This window comes from Cryptotermes secundus, unplaced genomic scaffold (genome assembly GCF_002891405.2).
Source record: "Cryptotermes secundus unplaced genomic scaffold, Csec_1.0 scaffold2204, whole genome shotgun sequence".
NCBI lineage: Eukaryota > Metazoa > Arthropoda > Insecta > Blattodea > Kalotermitidae > Cryptotermes > Cryptotermes secundus.
Window position 1 is genome coordinate 709 of NW_019742009.1, and position 23,805 is coordinate 24,513.

The following is a 23,805-nucleotide window of genomic DNA, read 5'->3' on the forward strand; positions in this document are numbered from 1 at the left end:
CGTGCTGAAACTAGGGTGCAACACACGTAGTGACTGTCAACGAGAAGGCCCCATTTTGAAACACGCACATGTTGATGAGAGAAGAAAAATTTTGGTCAGGGATCTCAAGGAGACTGAACCAAGGATTAACACTGCTGGAAATGGCCAGCAGCAATTTAACCAACTCACCAAGTAAGTTGACACTCATGATTGAATCTATTAGTGAAGACCAGCAGCAACTGAATGGAGCGACCAACCGAATCGACAGTCAGTCATGCGTTGGAAGGTAGCAGTCTGGTTCATGAGTTGCATTGTTAGATTGCTACTGCCAAGGGATGACTAGTGAAGGCATAGAGGGCTTAGTGTTTACAGTAGTGATTTACAGAATGTGTAGTTTAAGGAAAGTGTTATAATTATTTGTACTTATGAGTTGTAAACATTCAGTAGATTCAGTTACGGCCCCAAATCCCATATCTATTCACTGGCATGTGACAGTGTTATGTTAAATGTACCATTTTGGAATCAGCTGTTATATATGCTGTCCCTTGTTTTGCGTATGTATCAAACATACCAGATGTAACAGAATTCTCCTTTGTTTATACAGGAGAATGCTGTTTCCATCAAAGTAGAAATTGATGATGTGATTGAAGAAAATTCAATCGACATGGAAACTGATGAGGTTTATAGACCATCAGTATGTTCCATAAACAAGGTTGAACCCAAGGTAAGCTTTACTTTCAGATGATGTTTTTGGTTTTCCTCCAGCACTTGATATTGCCACAAATGTCTTACAAGTTTTCATACAAAAGAGAGTTTTCAGATAGATGTCATTGTTGGATCATTGGCGACCCTCCCATCTGTGGAGCCTTGCTTTGATGTTGTTGTGACATGATGGATGAAAGCCTGTCAGTCCAGGTTCATGAGTTGCGTTGTTAGATTGCTACTACCAAGCAATGACTAGTGAAGGCATAGAAGGCTTAATGTTTATTATAGTAGTGTACAGAATGTGTAGTTTAGGGAAAGTGTTATAATTATTTGTTCTTACAAGTTGTAAACATTCAGTAGATTCAGTTATGACCCCAAATCCCATGTCTATTCACTAGCATGTGATAGTGCTGTAATCTTAGATGTTCCCTTGTGAGATTAGCAGTTGTGTATGCTATCCCTTGTTCTGCATATATGTTGAACACGATACATCTTTTCACAGAATTTTCTTTTTTTATAACTGTACAGGGGAACAGTGTTGCTGTCAAAGTAGAAGTTGATGATGTAATCGAAGAAAATTCCGTTGATGTGAAAATTGAGGAGGTTTTTGCACCATCAGCATGTTCCATAATGGAGGTTGAACCCAAGGTGAGGTTTGTTTTCAGATGATGTTTCTAATTTTATTCTCAAAAGTTTTTTGTATGAAAAGCTGTTTGTAGATAAATGGCATTCTGGGTTTGTTGGCAACCCTGTTCAATTTGTGGGGCCTTGCATTGATGATAATGTGACATGATGGAAGAAAGTTGTAATAGTTTAACAAATAAATGTGGCCATTGCTAAACAGCAGCGTGGTAAACATGTTTTCCTACAAGTGAATGAACACGCAACAGTGGATTAATTCTTTCATCAGAGAGGATGCTACATAAGGATTATGACCGCAAGGGTTCAGTTGAAAAAGAGAATCTCTGGTCGTGATCCTGAAGGGGCTTGGTTGCAAGACAAACTGATTGGTGGTAAACTGCCAGTCATAAAGTAATTATGACTCTTGACTCTGAGTCAGTGGTCAATCCTGGCTCATGATGTTGAGTCAGAGGTTATAGCCTGGATTCTTGACTTGTGTTGTTAGATTGCCACAATGAAGCAATGACTATTGAAGGCATAGAAGACTTGCTGTTTACGGTAGTGATTTGTAGAGTGTGTAGATTAGTGAAAGTGCTGTAATTATTTTTAGTTATGAGATTAAGCATCCAGTAAATTCAGTTACCAGCCCAAACTCCTTATCTATTTACTAGCATATGACAGTATTTTAATGTTAAGTGTTCCATAGTTGAATCAGCCATTGTGTATCCTGTCCCTTCTGCATATATATGAAACAACAAATGTATCTTGTAACAAAACCCTCTTTTGTTTATAATTCACATCACTATGTAGATGCAATCAGCACAGAAAATGTTGTGAATATTATATTTAAAAATATTGCCACTGACATGCAAACTGAAGAGCCATCAGCATTGTCCATAAGTGAGGCTGAGCCCAGGGTGAACCTTGTTTGCAGAGGACTTTTGTTGTGCTGGTTTCTGTAGATGTGTGTGAATAGGAATTGGCAGGTACCATTTTGTCCCTGTCAAGATAAGTTGGTCCATTTCCTGTTGTTGGGGGTGTGAGATGCAGAGGGGGCTGTCAGATTATCCATTCCATCATATTACATTTTACTATATTAACTTCCTGTACTATAATCACCTGTTTTCCTTCTTTCACTGGCCACTTGGCATGATGAACACCTGTAGCAACCAGGTTATCTTGTTCCTTCACTTGTCCTTGTTTGATCATGATGAACACTGTTCATGGAAGTTTCATTTATTGTTAAAGATATAATCTCTCACTCTAAGAGAAGAATAAATATGGAGGGTGTTTCAGAACAGGGTTTGTAGTGAGCATTTGGACGTGTGGGAGAACAGGACGGTACAGTGGGGAAACCTGCGTAACGGGGAGCTTGCTCTTATGATCAGTTCTAATTAGAATTATAAAGTCAAGGGAGAGTGGTTCATGCAGCATGTGAGAAATGAGAAATGCTCACTGATTATTCATCAGAACACCTGGAGAGAAGAGTCCACTTGTGACATCTCCCTGATGATAAAAAGTTTTCCCTGTGTTTAATTAATTAAGCACTGTGCCATGAAGACATATTGGAGAGTGGGGCTATAGATCAGCCATTGTTGACCTTGGCACTAGATGGTGGTGGGTGGTCTGCTTTATCCCTGGGGAAAGAGCCACCAGTACCCATTGGTTAGGAGGCTTAGTGGGCGCCATGGAGAAGAGAGAAATCTTGCCTGTGTCAGGAATCAAACAGCCTGTAGCCCATCGCTGTGCCAACTGTTATTCTGACCCCTCTCTAAGATAGGACAGCATTATTCAAACAGATGTGTGTAAGGTTGGAAGGTGTGAACATGCCTTTTGCTTATGGCAGGGACCCGTAGTGGGCTCTTGTAGACATGATATCGAACCCTCCAGTACTATAGAAGGCGGAGAAGTGCTGCACTTGCTGAAGGACTGTTAGCTTTTGATGAAGGATATTGTTCCAAGGGAGGTGGTAGTCTGTTGATTGGTGAGTCAGTCATGGAGCAAGTTTTTGTCGGGAAATGTTTTGTTGTGAAGAAGAAAATTTTTACAAAACAGCTGTTACCAGTTTGATGCAATGTAAACCATTTGTAAAGAAAGGGTATCCTACTTCATGTAATGTGTCATTGAGAGCGCATAGATGTGATTCATAAGGGTGTGGTGATTTTTACAGATCTGTACTATCTTATTGAAAGATGGACCTTGTCCATCCAGTGAGACATGTAATTGGGCCATGAATGTAAAAGTTGAAGAGGACGATCCTTTGGCGATACCATTTGCTTCAGTAAAGGCTGAACCTGGGGTGAGTTTGTGTGTCAGACACATTTCACTTATATATGCGTAACTGTATTGGCTTTCTGGACTCTGTCTGTCTGTCTGTCTGTCTGTCGTCACATGAAACAGCTCCTTTCAGATGAATTCTCTGTGTCTTTACCAAAATGTCTGGAAGGATAGTTTATTTTGTTGCATACTGGCTGCATTGTTCCTTATGGCAGTGTTAAGAAATACGAATCAATATAGTGAGAAGACTGAAAGATGTTTCATAAAAGTGTTAAAACCACAGAATCCTTTCACGGTTTGTTTGTGCATCCTTTCCAGTGAACGTTTTTTTTGACACTGCATTGTGCCATGAGATTCATTGTATTTCCAGGATCAGAGTCAGAAGGTTGCTATTTACTGTATATCTCATGCAACTGTGGTGCACACTGTATCCAGACAGGAGATGTGTGTCTCTATTTCCATTAGGATCTCTAATAGGATAAGTGATGATGATTCTTCAGAGTTTTGTGAAGGAGGTTAACATTCATTATGCAGATAAATTGGATGTTCTCAACTGTTGGAAATATATGCTTAATACTCGTACCATTCAGTCCAGAAATTTGTCTTCTCATCTGATGTCTTAAAAGCATAAGAATTAAAATATACGAAACTATAATTTTGCCTTTGGTTTTGTATGGTTGTGAAACTTGGCCTCTGACATTAAGGGAGGAGCACAGACTGAGGGCATTTGATAACAGGCTGCTGAGGAGAATATTCTTGTTGAAGATGGACAGAGTGATACGAGGTTCGAGAGAACTGCATAATGAGGAGCTTCATAACTTCTACTCTTTTCTAGGTGTAATTAGAATAATCAATTGAAAGAAGATGTGATAGATAGTGCATGTAGCATGCATGGGGGAAAGTGAAATGGATATAGTATTCTGGTGGGAAAGCCAGAAGGAAAGATACCACTAGGGGGGAGTTCCACGGAGTTAATTAGGTAGTTATACATTTCAAAAGTTGATGAATGGTCATTATACTGAGGGAATTTTTATTGTTTTATCTTTCAAGGTTAATGGTATTGGTAGTAATCTGACCTGGGCTATCCTAGTAAACTGTGTGCTTGTGTGCACTATGGGAGTGTTTGGTCTGTAGTTGTACAATAACTGAGATGTCAGGCAACAGTTGGCTGTATGTTCAGATGTAAATGATTTAGAAGAATGTTTAGTTCTGTATGAGCGACCAGTGCATCCAAAACCCTCAGAAGTAATATCACTTCTATTAATTAATATTTTTGACACCATAATACCTGTAGCTCTTGTGTTACATCTTGTTGTGGCTGCAATTTGTGTGTTTTCTCTGTTTTTGGTTTTGTCTACTGTGGAGGCTGGTGCATGTAGTGCGTGTTGGACCACATTCTTTTTTAATTACTTTAACATGAATCCAACTTAGTTAAAAATAAAACTTTATGTATAGACGTGTGTCTTGTGTACCACAAAATATTGAATACAGAGTGACAGTTTACACAGATCATCATATATACCTGATGATGGTCCCATATAGCTGGAAAGAGTTGTAAATATCCATGAAAACATGGAATAAGTGGTGGTTTAAAGTGGCACTGGAGTAGGTTTCTCCGAGTAGTTTGGTTTCCCGTGCCACTTCTCATTCCAACAAATGCTCCATACTCTTCTACCATCTGGGTTGGTACAATAGCCCAAATAGTGGCTGACATACCAAGTGGACTCAGTCCCATCCCACCTCATCCCACGAAAAAAGTGATGATCTGACAAACAAACTGTGAAAATGCTGCATTTACATGACTCTTATACATAAATACCAAATGCTCAACTAATGAAACAGGATGCTCAAATTCAGTGTTATTCAACAATAGTTTCTGGCTGTTGTATTGCAGGTCTGCAAAGGCAGCAAGATGTCCAGCATGTCACCATCTGATGAAGGCCCGGAAGGTGATGGTCTGGCACACTGTGCTGACTATGTGGACAGTCAGTCATCTGACATTGTCATGAAGAATGAGGTCTGTAGGAAGGAGGCACCAGTATATGAAAAGCATTGTGACTCCACAGATGCAAGTGATGATTCAGCTAGTGTTGCACCATCTGCTTGTGAAAAGAAGCGTAAGGCCAGGGCGATAAAGCTGAAAGAAGAGCGGCTAGATCTGCAGTGTGAGTGGCGGGACTGTGATTACCGCACTGGCAATCTTGACCACTTTGTGCGTCACGTGAGCCTCCACATACCACACCTAGAGGTGAAAATGACTGATGATCAGGAAGGTAGGGGTTCTGGTGTGTTCCCTATGATCCTTCCTGCTTCCAGCAATACATGGCATTGTAATTTGTCCAATATATGCTTTGCTCATATCAACTTCCGTTCATTGTTAAAATATTTCAGAAGTATTTAGTGGTTTGAAAATGGCAGGAGAAAACATGTAAAATAACAGAATAAGCATTAACCATTTGTTTTGCCACAAGCCAATTTGATTGCATTGAAATTGCAACAACCAGACAGATTAATATTATATATTAATATATCAATATTAAACACTTAATACAGCATTTTTTGTAGTAGATGGGATCAGGTGTTCTGTACTGATGTTTATAGGAAAGAATAGACTTTGTTGGTATCTCAGCCTGTGGTCATTTGAAGGTTATCTCAGGAAGGTTTTCTGTGCAGCATTTACCTGTAAGCAGCCTTTGCTTTTCTAGCAGCGAGTTCTGTGGCAGGGCTTGGCACTTAGAGGGTTAGAGATTTGAGGGAAGTAAGTATTCTTGATTTTATCAGAAGATCGCCTGAGTAACCTTTACCATGTACACTGTTCTTTATAAAACCTCCTTCAACAGAGAGCTGAGAGGTTAATTTTCTAAGTATATTAAGAATTCCACTAGTAGGTGGTCTGTGTTATATATCTGAGAGCAGAAGGAATACACTTTTGTTATTTTCTGTAGTTTTCAGGGAGGAACATCATTAAATTACAAGAAAAGGTCATGGAGAAACCAGGTCATTTGTTCTTGTTTCAGATGGATGCAAAAATATTACATATGAAAACAGTTGCATTTCAGTAGCAAAATGAGGTGACAGTATAAATGAAAGACAAAACAAATTAACCTAAAAATAATTTGGTTCCTTTGAGTATAGTGATAAAATAAAATTGGGTTTTTGTTAGTGGACTGGAATAAACTGATTTAATACATGTGGATTTTAATGTTAAAGTGACAGACCATCAAGTTCTATAATGTTGAGTTGAAGCAGTGCCAGTTCTTGTTGCTGTGAAAGTTCTGTTCTGTTCAAAATTAATTTGTTTCATGTAACCATGACCTCTTTTCCTAACATATGATTTTAGCATGGCTGTTTCTGCCCTGAGTAACCTCTTTATGAAGTTTTTCAGCCAAAATTTTGCCTGCAGTTTTCCACCCTGTATTTTTTGTGCAGCAAGGCTCTCAACCAATTTAAGAGAATCGTTGTAAAGGGGGTTATCGAGAGAACAGTGAAGCTCTTTCGTTTGCAGTTTTCATAATTCATTTGATTCATGTGCCTTGGACCCAGATACTTTCCTAAACACTCTGTTTTAGAATAACTTTGATTCATCTCTGTGAGTATGGAATTAGAATTTGTGATTTCTGCCTGGAGCTTCTTGTATTTGCTATTGTTACCCTGCTTTGTGAACGTAATGACCTTTGTTACCCAATATTTATTTTTTCATATTTATCTGTAATGGGTTTTGTGAAACAGCTGATGCTTGTTTTTATAAAGGGGGCAAATGTATAGAGGCCTGGAAGAAAAGGATGGTAAATGCTTGTTATGTGTCTCCTATATTAAGAACAAAAGTCCCGCGAAGAGTATAAATGGGAATGTGAGTAAACCTGAAACTGCAGACATTTCACAACTTTTAGTTTGTATACAGGCATTGTGATGCATTGTTTAGGTAAGGTATGTATTTCCATTTCTTCATATGCCTCCGGTTTATGCCAAGATGAGAAAGCCTATTTCAGATATTGCTTCTGCTCTAGTGTGTAGCGTCCCTTGATGGTCTGTAATATTCCACTGTATGTTCCAGTGCAGTTGTCATAAGATGAGCAGTCAGTTCTGAACATCAGACAGGCTGCATAAGGCACATTTCATTGTTAATAACTACGTGGTGCAATCCAAAAGTTCTCAAAATATATTAATAAAAACTATTACATCTTACCTAGATCATATTCTGCACCATCACCTTCAAAGTAGTCCCCTTGGGAGCGCATACACCGATCCCAGCGTTTCTGCCACTTTTCAAATGCATCATGGAAGTCTTTCTTTGTTGGGGTGTTTAGTACCGTCTGCGTTTCCACTTGAATTTCCTCAACTGTATCAAATCTTTCCCCTTCAACTTGATTTTCATCTTGGGGAAGAGAAAGAAGTTGCATGGAGCTAAGTCTGTCAAGTACGGTGGGTGGGGAACAACTGCCATCTTGTTTTTAGCCAAAAATTCCTGCACAATGTAAGCCGTATGCTGTCGTGCGTTGTCATGGTGGGGTACCCAGTCGTTTGTGCGCCTTAGAACATGGCCATAGAACTCTTTATTGACCGTCTGGCCAGGAGGGATGAACTCCTTATGAACAATCCCGTCAATATCAAAAAAACAGATCAACATGGACTTGATGTTGCTCTTGACTTGTCGAGCTTTTTTTGGCCGAGGTGAAGAAGGGCTCTTCCATTGCGACGATTGCTGCTTGCTTTCAGGGTCATAGCCATAAACCCAACTTTTGTCACCAGTGACAACCTTTGAAAGAAAGTTTAGATCCTCTTGAAGCTGTTGCTGAAGTTCCCTGCAGACTTCCAAGCGATGCTGCTTCTGTTCATTTTGCAGCAGTTGTGGCACAAACTTCGCCGCAATCCTCCTCATGTTCAGTTCCTCTGACAAAATTCGTTGACATGTACCACCTTATTAGCCCCAAGGTGTTACAGAGGTCTTGGATGGTCAGTCTACGATCTTGCAGAATCAGATCCCTAACTTTCGTGACATTTTCTGGTGTTTTTCCCGTTGACGGCTGTCCTGAACGATTGTCATCATCAGTCAATGTTCGGCCATTTTTAAAACGCTTATACCAGTTGTAAGTTTGTGTCTGGCCTAAACTGTTTTCACCAAAAGCTTGCTTCAACATTTGGTGCGTTTCTGCAGCGGTTTTCCCAGGTTTGAAAGAAAACTTTATACAGACACGCTGCTCTCTCAGGTGAGCCATCGAAAAATGGCAAACTCACGGAAACACAACAATGGGAATACGTTCACCAACAATAAACCCAACCACTCAACTCGACACCGCTTTCCCACACTGATTCAAGAAGGATGTGTGAGGAGACACCTAGTGATATTTCGATGTACTCATAACCATTCGCGCGCAAAATTCAAATTTTTGAAACTTTTGGATTGCCCCACGTATAATAAATTAATTTATATGTTTTGAGATACTGGAGACATAATTTGCATGTTGCAGGTGTATATGTCTGCCTGTGGGAGCAGTGTGGTTTTGAATCTGCAGACTCCAATGAGATAACAAGGCACGTCAATTTCCATTCATACCATACCAAAATAAAATGCATTGGGTCAAATATTTTGGCTCGTTCAAAACTACCGGTGAGTGATGAGCATTCAGCAGATATGTGCTTTACACATTTATTAAAATCTTCTTGTGATAGTGCTTAACACATTGAGGACTGGTTGCATGATATCGTGGTTTTGGCTTTTAAACGTGGTGGACCGGTCACATGATATCATGATTTTAGGACACGTTAGCTTGTAACACACTATACCTTGCTCTGGCGCCACCCAAGTTGCACGCAGTGTCGTAATAAAACATGTTTCCATACTTGTCAGTAACTTCATCTCGCTATTTTCTTTTAAGCCACTATAAACGAAAGTGCTTTGCTGTTCTTTGAGCTGTATGAATCAGCCAGTAGTTAGTGGTGGGGTATGGACAAGGACAAATTCTTCTCCGATGAGCCAGCTGACCTGCCTTGTGAGACGCATAGTTATGGTGATAGAGAGAGCGGCAGTGACGGGAGAACAAAGAATTGTGGCCAAAGACAGTAAAAGTGACAGTAGCTCAGACGATAATGGGGGTAATATTGCGGGGACAGTAAAAAATCTAAAAAAATTATTGAAATCTAAACCCTGATTTGAAATTGAAATACAAAGCATTTCTGATGAATGTGGAAAAGGCCTGGGCTGCAGACCAGATGATGGCGGCAGAACCAGAGTCAGACACAGGCTTAGTGCGACCGGGCCCATCAACCCCCACCCCATGCAGGCCTCATGTGGCTCCCCCCCAGGGCGACTCACGGGTGATATTTGGAAACGTACCCTTGTGAAAATTGTGAAGAGTGAACATTCCAAGGGGAAGCATCCTTCTAGGCAATGCCGTGTTTCCACAGTTCACAAAAAAGGAGTGTCTACATTTGCAAGTTCTGTGTAATGCCACTTCACAAAGGGGAATGTTTCCAGAAATATCACACCCTCAAACACTTCTAGGAGCATTAATAAGTGTCTCCAAAAATTTTAGTTCATAAAATGAATTAGGAGATTTTATATTAATTTTTAAACTGAACAGTGCAAGTGTTAGGATAGTAGGTTTAATAATGGTGGTCCCCAGGGTGATTTAAATATTTAAATCACCGGTCCTTAATGTGTTAATACCTGTTCAGCCTCTTACAAACAAAATTCTCACTAATGTGGCACTGAGCATGTGTTGAGAGAGGGCTTATATATTTCAATTATTATGTTTTGGTACATTGTTCGTTGTCTTGTTTTTATTTAAAGCACGCAACTTTTCGGAGACTGGATTCTTTCTCCTGGGATTAAGGACCAGCTCCGACGATTGGGCCCAGTTGAGTAGGTTCTCCCTGAAGAAGGAGACTGCATCCAGTTTCTGAAATGTTGTGTGTTTTAAATAAAAACAGGATGATGGCTAATATCCAGAAACACAATAAATATATTGTAACGTGTTTTGTTTACTGAAGACGCCGTAAAGATTGTTAATTGGTTTATTCAACAACCTACAAGTAACGGCTACAATTAATTATAACAATATTACGGGTTTCCACACTTTACAAACCCTACAACCAAATCTCTTCACACTATCTTCAAGAGTCTTCACATATTAATAACACGGGAGCTATACAAGTCTCTCTGAATTACACATTCCAAATATAACTGTACTACAGCACACACAAAGTCTCGAAAGCACACAATAAGTCTTCCACTCGCTGACTTCTTAGTTATTGCACACTGTCACATAAAATCTTGTAACCACGCATTCAGGTCTTCTTACCGCGACTGCTGCTATGTTTCAACTCAACTCGTAGGCTGCTGCCTTGAGAACTGTTGATCACACACTCCAGCGGCTGATTCACTTCAACGGCGTTCACTGCTGACTGGAGAACTGTCTTCGGTGCTGATACACTTTAGCTCTCTCCGGGGACGGCTACAAGTTAACTCACCTACAACTGACTCGGCGATGGCCACATTTCAACTAACTCATGCTTACCGCTCAGCCGGCTTCTATTCCGTTCGCTGTTGCCTGTTGCCCGCGTCAACAGCGTCGTAGCATGCCACATCACAGTAGGAAGCGGTGCCGTGTCACAGTGTTTGCGTATGGCCTAGCAACACTGTTACCTCACGCCGTCTTATGACACCGCGCATTGCGCGTTACGTCACCGTGCGGAGGAGGGGTAACGGAGCGCTGACTCATCCGCCACATCACTGTGGGGGGGAGGGGTTCTCCCCCATTGCGCAACATGTCACAATATTAATATACAATCATCACAAATTTATGGAGCTTATATATTTGTCCAAATTAAATGCTTTTAGTTATGGATTTAATAAAAGCTATGGAGTGCAAGGTTGGGCGTGAAGTTGTACAACTCCCAGAATTGTGAGACAGTAGAGTAATGGTCATGAGTTCCACAGGACCTGGAACCAAGAATGACTGTGTTGATGAGGATAGCAGCAGTTTCTCTGATCGTTCAAGTTGGGATTTGATTAGTGGACAGAACAGCTCACATCCACAGCTGACAGGAGAACTGAAGTGTGGAGCTTATGAATTATCACGGTATCAACAGAGAAAGTGATCTTGTGTTCCAGGTTTGTACATTCCAAGATGCTGGGAAGAATGTGGTACCAGACTTGCCACATGCATTTGAATGCTGCTGGCAGACCTGCGAGCAGACATTCAGCAACTCTCAGACTTACTTCAAACATGTTGAGGCACATGTCTATTGCAACCCGCGTGGTAGAATAGTGGAAGGTGGTGTTCCTTGCCATTGGCGTGGTGAGTTCTAATTCCTATATCATGAATTCTCACCATAACTTATATTAGTTCAATGCCACCCTTTGCATGCATTGCTGTTGCCCTAGCCGGCAGGATTGCCATTTATCCGCTTTGCATGTCACAGCAGATTTCAAAAGCTTATCGTGGATGTACAGGGTGCTGCACAAAATGATCATTATTTGATCTACTAATGAAACCTTCATTTCAATTACATTACTAGAAACTAACATATAAAACAAAAGACCATTGCATGGAGATTTATCCTCTGTGAATCAAGTGTTTAATATGACCAACATTACGTCTTTCAGCTTCTTCAACATGAACTGTGATTTGTTGATTACTTGATGGCACATATCCTCAGCTATCTTGTTGTAGGCCTCAATGATTGATGCTCTCAATTCCATTATTGTTTCTGGCCATTTTGGAAAAATATTTTCCTTCATAAATCCCCAAAGAAAGTAGTCACATGGGTTTAAATCAGGACTATCCAGGAGCCAATTCTGCCAACATGTGAAACCGACAAGAAAGCAGTTTGAGATGACACACAAGTTGAAAATGTCATGCAGAAAAGTACAAGACAGCATTTGTTGTGTGCAGCCTGGCTCCATCCTGAGTGAGCCACTGAGTCTGTAACAGCAAACCTGTAGCAAGAAGGTGAGGCACAGAAGTATTGCACAACATGATAAAATAGCACTCACTGTTCACTGTCTCTTCAAAGAATATTGGCCCTAGCAGTTCATGACTTGAGATGGCAACTCACACTATAATTTTCAGTGCATGATGCATCTTCTCGTAAATCACTTGGATTCTGTGATGCCCAAACTTGTCCATTTTTTTATTAACCACACCAGCAAAATGGAAGTGTGCCTCATCAGAAAACCTAATGCTGTTGAAAGATACTTCAGTATTTTAAGCCAATTCAGCAAATGCCATTCTTTGAAGTTTGTTTTCATCTGTAAGTTTAGTCAACACTGCAGTTTTTTGTTGAACATGTGGAACTGCATGGAGCAGTGCAAATTGAGGAAATGGCAATGCAGTTGCACTGCCACTTGTGTAAGACTGAGAAACTCAACTCGCAGGCATCTGATCAAGGCAGTCTTCTCACAGTTGCTTTGCAGCATAGTTTCGTTGTTTCAGCTGTTCTAACATGCTTCTGTGATTCATTTGCTTCTTTTGATGGCATGAAAGGTTAATGAAGCTGCTAATTTTGTTTTTGTGCAGTTAATTGAGTAGGAGCCTGGTATATATGACAGATGCCATGCAGACTGTGCTAGGTGGGACAAAATAGATTTGGCTTTGGAAAGATTCTCATGAGCTCTGAGCAGAGCAGAAGACACTTCACTGAGATTGGTGATGCGAGTGTGTATAACATTGAAGAGAAAACATCCGAAGACGTTATAAGTGTGAATAATTGTATTTGTGTTTGTAAAGATTGATTGTACAATAAATATTCATCCAAATCCAACACCCACGTAGGGGCTGTACCATAGCTCAAATGGTTAGTCGCTGGCTTCCCACTGCGGCGGCCTTGGTTTGATCCCGTGCCTGGTCAAGTGGGATTTGTGGTGGACTAAGTGGTGCTGGGGCAAGTTTTCTCTGAGTACTTCGGTTTCCCCTACCAATCTTCATTCCTCCAAATTGCTCCACAATCACCCTCACCTATAGTCTGGGGCTGGTACAATAGGCCAGAAGTGGCCGCAGTACAAGGGACTTAGTCCTACCCCACTAGCAATAAAAAAAAAAGACCCACATAAATTTTCTTGTCGCATTACCTAGGAAACAAATGACAATGTATAACATTCCTTCAGATATTTCTGTTTAGAATATGTAATCATCTCATTTGATATTAAATGACTTCTCCATTTCATCAGACATCTTTAAGTAACTACCACACCACTAAACTACAGTGTCATATAAATGTAAAGTTGTCCCTGTTCTTATCTAATTAAGCACTATGTCATGAAAGTGCATGGAGGGGTGGATGTATAGATCACATTTTCTTGACATCAGCACTAGTTGAAGGTGAGTGGCCATCTTCATGCCCCGGCCACTTTACCCCCAGTACGCTTTGGGTAGGAGGCTAGGTGTGCCCCAGAACTGGTCTGGACTATGTGGGGAACAGAAAATTCTTGATGTTACCAGGACTTGAACTTTGACCCCTCAGTCGTCCAGCCCGTAGCCAGTCACTATACCAACTACACTATCCCGGCTTCCAAGGTTTCATATTCACAAAGAAATTTAGATATCGCTGAACAGGTGTGCACAGAGATTAACTTTGATACTAAAGTGTAAAGTTTTACATGTTGCAGGTTGCATGTCCAACCCTATGTACCAGTCCATATACAAACTGGCAGAACATGTTAGAAGCCATACTCAGGAGAAACTTGTGGGATGTCCAACATGTGGTGGGCTCTTTGCAAACAGAACAAAGTTCTCATACCACTGTATGCATCAGGTTCCCTCAGAATGTAAGTGATAAACATTTATGCACACACACACACACACTGCATGCACATGAGAATGAAAGTTGAAATTTAAGATAGTATTTTAGATCAGATGTTTGGAAGTGTGTGATATCTTTTACCTTGTGCAACAGTATTGAGTATATGATGAGGTGGTTTGTTACAGTGCGAAGGAAGCAGTATCCGTCTAAGAAAGTGGTACAGTACCATGTCAAATGCCCCTTCTGTAACAAGTCTTGCTCTTGTCCATCAAACCTTAGTGTGCACATTCGGTATAGACACTTGGATAGCAAGCCATTCAAGTGCAGCTCTTGTGAATATAGGTGAGTAGAAGTCTCCTTACCCTCACACTGACCTACTGAGCTACTTGGCTCAGATGGTAATACTCCTGAATCTTATTCAAGAGGTGCTTGCCTCTAATCTGAGCAGGAACACCAGCTATTCTGGTAGACTTTTTTCATGGTTCTTCCAGGCCCTCAAGACATAACTGGGATGGTACCTCAAATTAGGCCATCACAAGCTCCTTGCAGATTCTTTCCACTTGGCAGCACACACACACACACACTGACATATTTACAAAGCATTATTAAATAAACTATAAGCAAATAATTCAACTGTGCAAACTCCATCTGACTAATATTGCTTGAACCTCTTCTGGCAAATTAGCTGTCCTAGTTGTGGTCTGAGTTTTTCCAGGTGAATCATGAGAGAATTTCAGGTTGTCAGTAACCATTTTCACTTCACCATTTATGATCGCCTGCTCATCTCCAGGAAATATTTTTACTTTGTGAACCGGTTCCACGGTTCTGCACTTTATGGCAGCCGGTGCACTGCTTGATGATGAATCACCATGCCTGATGGTTGATAACATTTGGAATGAAGGAAACTTCTTACCTTTGTTCACAGATCACAGGTGTTGTTGAAAATGCTGTCCCTCTACATGTAGACGCACTGGCCGAAGAGGTTCTGATTTAGCCTTTGAAGCTGTTCCGCGGGAATATCTGCAATTTCAGTATGAATGTTTTCTTTAGTGCTTCTGTTTGGGGTTGACTGTTGTAAACTTTGTTGTTCAAACAACCCCAGAAGAAGTCATAAGGATTAAGATCAGGTGAACATGCTCACCAAATACCACTGCTGATAATTCTGTTCCCAGAGACATCGGATAAAGCCTGCATTGACATATATGCAATGTGAGCAGTCACTGAGTCTTCCTGAGACCAGCCATAGAGTCTTTCTTCATCTGTTAATCCTAAAAAGAACACCCTGAGAGTGACTGTACATATCTGTCACATTTAATAGTTTCGTTAAGCACAGGTCCAGTAATCCTTGCACTTAAAGCACACCAGACACCAAATTTCAGTGGATGGAGCGGGACTCCATGGGTTAGATGTGGATTCTGTGAACTACAGTTGTGATTATTTTGTGTATTTATGTATCCCTGCAAGTGAAACCACACATCATCAGAAAAGAATGACAAATGCAATTCGATCTCACTTTCGATGATAGACTATGGAAACCAGCTACAAAAATAAACCGTGCTAGTTGAATCGTGCAGCTGCATGGCATGGAATACTGTGGTTTTATGGGATCTAAGCTTCAGCAATTGTGTTGCTCTTCTTTGACTAGACTTCGACACTCCTGACTCTCTTGAGCTAGACATTTCAGTGATTTTCTACATGTATGTTCAAGTCTGGCCCCTATGTCATTTGTTTGTTTTTTATAAGGATCCCTTAGTTCTAAGTTTATTCACCAAATTTTGAATTGTGTGTATGCTGGGAACTCTTTCATCACAAAATTTATGTCAAAATTTTCGCTGACACTTTCTAGCAGATCCATACAGAAACACACACTGCTCTAATAAAGTTTACTGAAGCATGATGTACCACACTGCTCACTGACTGCAACTAAAAATAAATGGCTAATGGAGCTGACAACTGCTGCCTACTGCTGACAGATCATGAACAAACTCCCATACATAAACCACACTGCTTGCCATGTAACACAATGCCATCAAGCATGCTGATTCATTGAAATAATTGGTATGCGCCTTGCAGCAAGCAGCACACCAGCCACTGTGAAGTGCAAAGCCATGGACAAAGTAAAAATATTCCCTTTGAAACAGTGTTAAATAACCAAAAATTACTTATGACAGACTCTTAAATTAGCCTGTCACTTGGAAAAAGACATTCTGTTTTGTACTCTTGTGTGAGAATGAGGAGCACGCAAGTAGCACCTTTGTCTGGTAACTAATTGACATTCTCAGTGAAGCAAACTGTGTGCATTATCCTGCTGCCAGTCATTTCTGCCCACATATTGACTCTACTGAAGCGTGATGTTCCTGCTTAAAGTGTCCCTTTAAGTTAATTTAATAGTGAGAAGTACTTCATGTAATTTGATTCAAGATTTTCTCCATAGCAGACATTTGATTTACTGAATACTTAATGAGGTGCTTGTAAAAGTTAATTGAAGTCAAACAGCACTCCTAGTTGTCAGAAGTGATCGGAAAATGAAGGTTAACAGTGTAATCTTTTTGATGTTTATTTTGCTTCAGAGCCAAGACACACCATGATCTGAAGGTGCACTGGAATACACACCGCTCTGACCCACTTTACCGCTGTAAGGAGGAGGGGTGTGATTTCTCGTGTCGCAGTGCCTATGGACTTCGCAGGCATTGTGACAGGGTATGTGAATTCATATGTGATTTCATTGTATGAAGAAACCTTTGGGGATGAACTCTCCACATGAAATGGAAAAGTATCTTCATAAAGGCTTTTGTTTCAGTGTTGTTGGTATTCTTAGGTTTTGTTGCACTGCCACTCAGCATCAGTATTCTGATCAGTAGGCACACTTGTAGTTTGAGGACTCTGTTGTTCCAAAACTGAACAGTTCTGTTAAAACTGCCTCTGTCTCTCTGGCATGCCATGTTTGTTTCGGTTTTGGAAGAAGAGAATGGGCTTCAGTCACAGCTTTGTTTTGAGTCGCTTGTTCTGCAAGCTTGGCAACTGGTGCTTCACATCCTGATGGTATTCATATGCCTTCTGGTTGAATCTCCATGAAGTAGTCCAGTCACCCATGTCAACTTCAAATATCATCTGTAACAGGCTTCCAGTTTTGTGGTGAAATGCTGTTGAGGGAGAGATTTGTTGTTCCTCCCTCAGTGAATGACATCTTTATTATTCATGTGCATAAAGTACACCACTCATGGCAATGTGAGATATCAAATCATTGAACCAAGACCAATGAAGCAAACACTGCAGGATCTCGTACTTAATGCTGCTGTTGGAACAGTGGCAAGTTGCTTGAACTGGCTTTGAAGCAGATCGTATAGAGGTTAAATTAAGGAGGTCATAGTGGCTGGCCACCAAATAATTCACTGGTACTAGAATTCTGACTTCTGCTTGCTTGTGTGATTGCTGATTGGTATGATAATTCATTTCTCACTTGGGGAGTGTGCCCACTAGTGGATAGTCCTGAATGTGCTAATTCTGTTCCCTCTGGGCACACTTCCTCCATGTCAGAATGATTAGTATCTCTGCAAGTATAAAAATGTTTCCACTGTCCTAATTGCAAGTAACAATTTACATAAGTATAACAGTTGAGAACATGAAACTGATTTTATTGGTTTCAACTAGCTTCATAAGTCCAGTGTAGATGATATGTATGCTATTGTGAAATGTTGTACGGGTGCATCATGTTATGTTTTCGCGAGATGTATAGCTGAGTTTCCATGAGGGGGGGGGGGGGGAAAAAGAAGAAGAAGAAGAAGAAGAATAATAATAAAAACTGCAACTGGCTTATACTTTGCAACTCAGATGAAAGCTCCTGTCAACTGTTAGAAGAGAAAACCTTGACCTGTATACAGGCAACCTATAAATTGAAGGAAGTACTGACAGATTGTTAGTATGTGACTTCAAAAAACTAGCAAACTTTTTTGCAACAGTAAGTGCATGTAGGAATAGCGGTAGTTCTCATAATTGTATGTTCACTGTACTTTAAATTATTAATCATTCATAAATTCTAAAATATTTAAAACTTCTAAAACACTTAACAATTAAATGTATCAACAAATCAGATACAATCCAAATAATCATCCACTAATTTGTGTTGTACATGTAGATTGACTAACTGAACTTGGCCAGTGTATACCTAACCACAGCAATGCTGACAGTAAATGCAGAATAGCCTGTTTATGTCCATTGTGCCAAGACATGTTCTGACAATAAAGATGTTTGTATAATTATATAGTTATATACAATATCTCTATTGACAGAACCTCTGCTATGTGTGTACTGTTTTCTTGTCATTGTTCTGAAAATTAATTTCAGCATGAAATTTTTGTACATCGTAATAACATGTTGCTTTATGCTGTTGGTGTTTTAGTGCCATGCTGGATGTGATCAGCCACAGTACTGCTGCCACATATGTGACAGCCTGTTCCAACGTGGATCTCTGCTGACACGTCACCTCCGTAAGCGACACAGCATCTGCCGGCCATCAGGGCAGTGCAGATTTAGGTGGGTACAGCTCATAAAAAGTTACTTTTGTCTTTGTGACAGATATAATCCTAGGGCTTCACAGTGTTGCTGTGTTTATAGACGTAATTTGCGTTCTGAAACCATTTTCATTTAAGCTGTGTGGATATGATTACAATCTGTATCACTACACAAAATTTCACATTCCTAGTTACATTCAGTGCATACTACATTCGGTAGTTAATTGCCTAATGTAAAGTTGAACCACATGATGGAAGGTACATCTACATTGTCAGATCCAATTTATTTATCCCACCAAATTAACCAGGAGCAGCACCAAATTCAATGAACCAAACCAAATAATGATCTTTGCAGGTAATCTAAATCTGTCTCAGTAACAATCACAGCTTTTGGAATCAAGGTTACAACAATGAAAATCTCTGCTAAGGGCATGACAGTTTCTGGATTTAGAAAAAGAAACCAAAAGCTATTGGCATTTTATATATTTAAGAGAGTTTTTATTAGTGCATTTACATAGTAGACTGGGGGAAAACTGAGATTTCAACACAAGCTGAAGAATGATAATTATTCTTAGACTTGTTCAAAGTGAGGAACAAAGGTCTTCATTACCCAGAGCCCATGCCCTTGGGAGAAAGGAAGCTTCTAGTACAAGGTGCAGTACCCACCATTAAGTATGAAATATAGTCTGTAAGTCAGCAATTACAAGCATGAACATGGGTGTGAAATATAAAGCTGCATCCAGCAGATTTAAGGTAAACAGAATCTGTACTTAATAAGTTCTTTACACACAGAATTACTCGGTTTTTGGATTTTTTCCATTGTCCGGGATTCTAGAAAATAGAAAACATGACATTTCGGAAACTGCATCTGTTTCCGTTTTCAGGTGAAAAGGGGGAAACACCTATTCAGTTGGGCCCCTTAGAAAGAGATAATCTCAAAATCTCAATCACTGGACAACCTCTGTCAGATTTACAACCTGTTTAATCACCTGAAACCAGGTTAATTCAGCCTAACAAGAAAATATACTTTAAAAACTGTGATAAATCATGCACATGCGTGGAACTAGGGTAGAAAAGGAGGTAGAAATTTGTGCTGCATACCTAACAAACAAACCCAGGTGCATGTGCACCAATGCAAAGAAATGCAAAAAAAATTTTTTTTTTTGGGAAGATCACTAGCATCATCTGTGGAATAAAACGTGAAAACTTGAGACAAATCTTATGGAAACCTATGTGGAATCTGTCATGTCTTACAGATCTCTGTGGGTTAGAAACCTCATTGCTGATGAGGGGTATCCAGATAGGAGAAATGTCCAAACTGGGTTGGTTAAGCATGCCATGTGGGCCAATTCCTTATATTTTTTTTACATTCTGTTTCCAAAATCCTAGCATGATCCCAGCCTACTCTGTGGCCCTCTTTATAGGCATGTTGAGCTAATTTTAATTTTTCTAGAAGACCTTGTTGGAGATTGTGCCTATTTTCACGGAGCCGCACGGCTCTACATGATGACTTCGACCTGCAAGACAAACCATTCCACCAGTGTGTCATTGTTGTGGAGCTTATTTCTTATGATTTGTAGGGCTTCGTTGACTGGAACATTGGTGAAAAGACTGATGTCAAAGCTAATGAGGGTCTCTGGAGATTGAAGATTTACAGACTTCAACAACAGTATGAAGTGGCCCGAATTCTTAACAAAGGATTCTGATTTTCCAGCAAGAGTAGTTAGTATCTTATGAAGAAAGCCAGCCAGAGCATAGCAAGGGGAACAAATAGAGCTCACTATAGGCCTCAGAGGAATGTCCGGTTTGTGGATCATGGGAAGACCATATAGATGTGGAGGTTTGCTGTGGTATAGAGCCAACTTGTGTTTTAGATCAATAGAGAGGGTAGTTTTGTGCTCAGAAGGGGTTTCTGTAGTTTCTGCTCAACTTTAGCTGAAGGATCTTTTGGCAAGGGTTCATAAACCCCGGACTCAAGCAAAATGTTTGACTTTTCTCCCGCTGAATTAGCCTGGTGTCAGGTAGTTAAATAGCTATGTAAATTTTACAGGGGTTGTCCAGTGATTGAGAATAGCTCTTTCTAAGGGGCCCAACTGAGTAGGTGTCTTCCCCCCCTCACCTGAGGATGGAAACAGATTTAGTTTCTGAAACGTCATGTTTGTTTTCTAGAATACTGGATGATGGAAAAAGTCTAAAAACCCAGTAATTCTGTGTGTTGTACGCCATTTTCAGAACCCTTTAGAATCTACAAGTTCTTTACAGTAATAATAGTGATAGATATCTAGGGCTAGCAACCTATGCAATGGTGAAGCGGGCTTTATGAATTCTGCCCAGAACTGCTAGTTTATCAGGTGGACTGTTGGATCCAGAGGCTTCAGTTGATAAAAGCTTCCATCTGAAAGTATGATATTGGTTATCAGATCAAAACTCAAGCTACATTCCTTCAGATAAAAAATCATTACAAGTGACATAAAACATAACAGTTTGAGACATATATTGTTTCCTTGGTGTGGAAATTCAGGGACCCAGTTCCTTGCAGTGCGTCTCAAAATAATTCTGTGTTTTATGAGGGATCTGCGGAAAGTAAAGATACAAATCCAGTAAAAATGCAAGGAAAAGTCTTTTTTCAGAAATAGCATTGCTGCCATGTGAGATAGGAAACATGACAGGGCAGAGTTCACCAGCCTCAGTCATGACAGTGTTGTGCTATGGTGTGTCTTTAAAATGGCTATGTCAATTCAAAATCCTGCCAAATGTGAGGTTTGTGCAGTAGTTCAACCTCTTCACGCAAAAGGAGAAACTGCTGCTGAAATTCATCACCAACTTGTTTCTGTTTATGATGAAGATGTTATGAACAGGCAAAATGTACAAAATGGTATCGTGAATTTGAAGCAGGAAGACCTCATGGTCATGATGAAGTCATCCAAAAAATTGAGGAAAACATTCATGCTGACAGAAGTTTAACCATCGGTGAATCTTTTCGGATGATGATGATGAGGTTCAAGATGCGGTCATGACATGGCTAAGAGAGCAGGCGGGAGATTTCTACAATGCTGGAATAAAAAAAAAAAACTTATTCCCAGGCTCAATAAGTGCCTGGGAATCGTGGTAACTGTGTTGAAAAGTGCTACAAGTGAATAAATGCTTTACAAATATTTTCTTGACTTTGTATCTTTACTTTCTGAGTATGCTTTGTATCTTGCTGGAACCTTAGAGGTAATGGAATTATTATTATAACCCAACTCAACTGTTGCAGGTACAAGCAGGCTGAGGATGGCTTGTTCCGTCTTCTGACAACAGGCACTGAAACCATGAAAGTGACTCAGAATATAATGATTTTGGAAGCCAGTCAGCCATTGTGCAGCAGTGAAGATGACCTCCTGACACAGGAGGCAGGAGGGGCAATTTTGCCATCATGATAAAAGAACATGATGACAGTGGGATTGTTGTGTCCAGGGAAGATGCTGAAGGGGCCCTGCATCAGTAGTTCTCAATCAAAACTTCACGAGGTATACGTGTCAGTGGTCCGGTGTTAAAAAGCAAGTCAAAAGAATTGGCTAAAAAGCTGGGTCATAATGATTTCAAGCAACAGATGGTTGGTTTTTTCAATGGAAATGCAGGTTTGGCATAAAATTCAAGAAGGCACACAGCACTATGGAAAGTGCTGATGCTGTAATTGCTGAATAACGGAAATCCACAGAGATGCCGAACTTCAGAAATTTTGCGCACCTGATATCTATACAGTGCCGCTGAAACATTTATTTTATTATGCCATCCCAGACGGTTCCATAAGCTACAGACACACAATTCTGTCTGGTTCAAAGAAAGCACTGGATTGTGTAACAAGTGTTGTGAAGTTCAACCATGTCAGGAACCGATAAACTGAAGCTGTTCATTATTGAAAAAAGGACTAGCATGGATGGTACATGAATTTTTTAAGAAATGGCTACGAGTTCAGACATGGAATTACAATGGAAATCGAGAACAATTTTGGGTGTACTTGACAAACTGAAATTTCTGTCTCCCAGCATCACATCCCTGGTACAACCAGTGGACAAGGGAATCATACTGAATTTGAGAATCTTATGATATGATGGGCAAATTTCAGGAGTGAATGAAAATATGGCCCCCAAAAAAGCTCCTTTCCAAGAAACTAAGTGAATCAGACTGAGCAGGCTGGTGGTTAGCTTTACTTTTGAGCCTACAGATCTGACCTACAAACCTGTATTAATCTGTGTGGCGCAGTAAAGTGGGCACAGGCACAGTAAAATAGTAACTCAAATGAAATTTTAAAGTAGAATGAAGAAGCAGGGTGGTGGGAGAAATGAAAGAAATGAGACAGAATTTAAATATTGTTACAAAAATAATATGAACAACTGAAAAATATGATATGGGCCCATTTTGAGAATGAATAAAACATGATCCCAAAGAGAGCTCCTGTCCAAGAAACTAAAAAAAATGCCTATGAAGAAGCCTGAGATCAGGACAGAGACAAGTCAGGGAAGATGTCATGCAGAAGGAAGGAAGAACATCGGAGGATCTTGATGAGAAGTAGCTTTGGGAAAACAGAGATACATGGAAGAGGCAAGAGGGAGGACATCTCTCAAAAGTCATTATCGAAACATCATATGGTACAATGGAAATGGAGCAAGAAGGCAAGAATAAACAAACAAATAGAACATAGAGATCTTGTTTAGCTCAGCTGCTTACAATTCTTGCTGTCAGTGTAACAACATTAACATGCATCTGAGGCATACAAAGTATGGTTATGTGAATGGGACTGAGCAGACTAATGGTCAGGTTTACAGTCGTGACCACAGATCTGAGCATCTGATAATACTACAGAGAAGGTTATGGTCACTGTGTGCAGGGAAATCTCACCTTTTTGGTCATAGTATAGTTGAGCCTGTATTCTCTCGTGTGCTGCCTTTTGGCATCCAAATCTATTTCCAAGTTCCTGATATATTCA

At 40.2% G+C, this 23,805-nt stretch overlaps 1 protein-coding gene across 1 annotated transcript in view; it reads left to right on the plus strand.

The window, feature by feature from the left end:
* Positions 1–583: 583 nt before the first annotated feature.
* The window catches only part of LOC111873011, a gene marked incomplete at its 5' end in the record, with an annotated part of 48,886 nt that continues 25,664 nt past the window's right edge, over positions 584–23,805 (plus strand). Inside the window, 11 exons of the mRNA XM_033754921.1 lie at positions 584–703; positions 1,213–1,332; positions 3,476–3,604; positions 5,477–5,855; positions 9,051–9,190; positions 11,696–11,882; positions 14,192–14,350; positions 14,511–14,667; positions 16,896–17,025; positions 18,725–18,858; positions 22,093–22,245. Of these exons, the coding sequence (XP_033610812.1) occupies positions 584–703; positions 1,213–1,332; positions 3,476–3,604; positions 5,477–5,855; positions 9,051–9,190; positions 11,696–11,882; positions 14,192–14,350; positions 14,511–14,667; positions 16,896–17,025; positions 18,725–18,858; positions 22,093–22,245 (1,808 nt within the window). The remainder of the gene's footprint in view (positions 704–1,212; positions 1,333–3,475; positions 3,605–5,476; positions 5,856–9,050; positions 9,191–11,695; positions 11,883–14,191; positions 14,351–14,510; positions 14,668–16,895; positions 17,026–18,724; positions 18,859–22,092; positions 22,246–23,805) is intronic.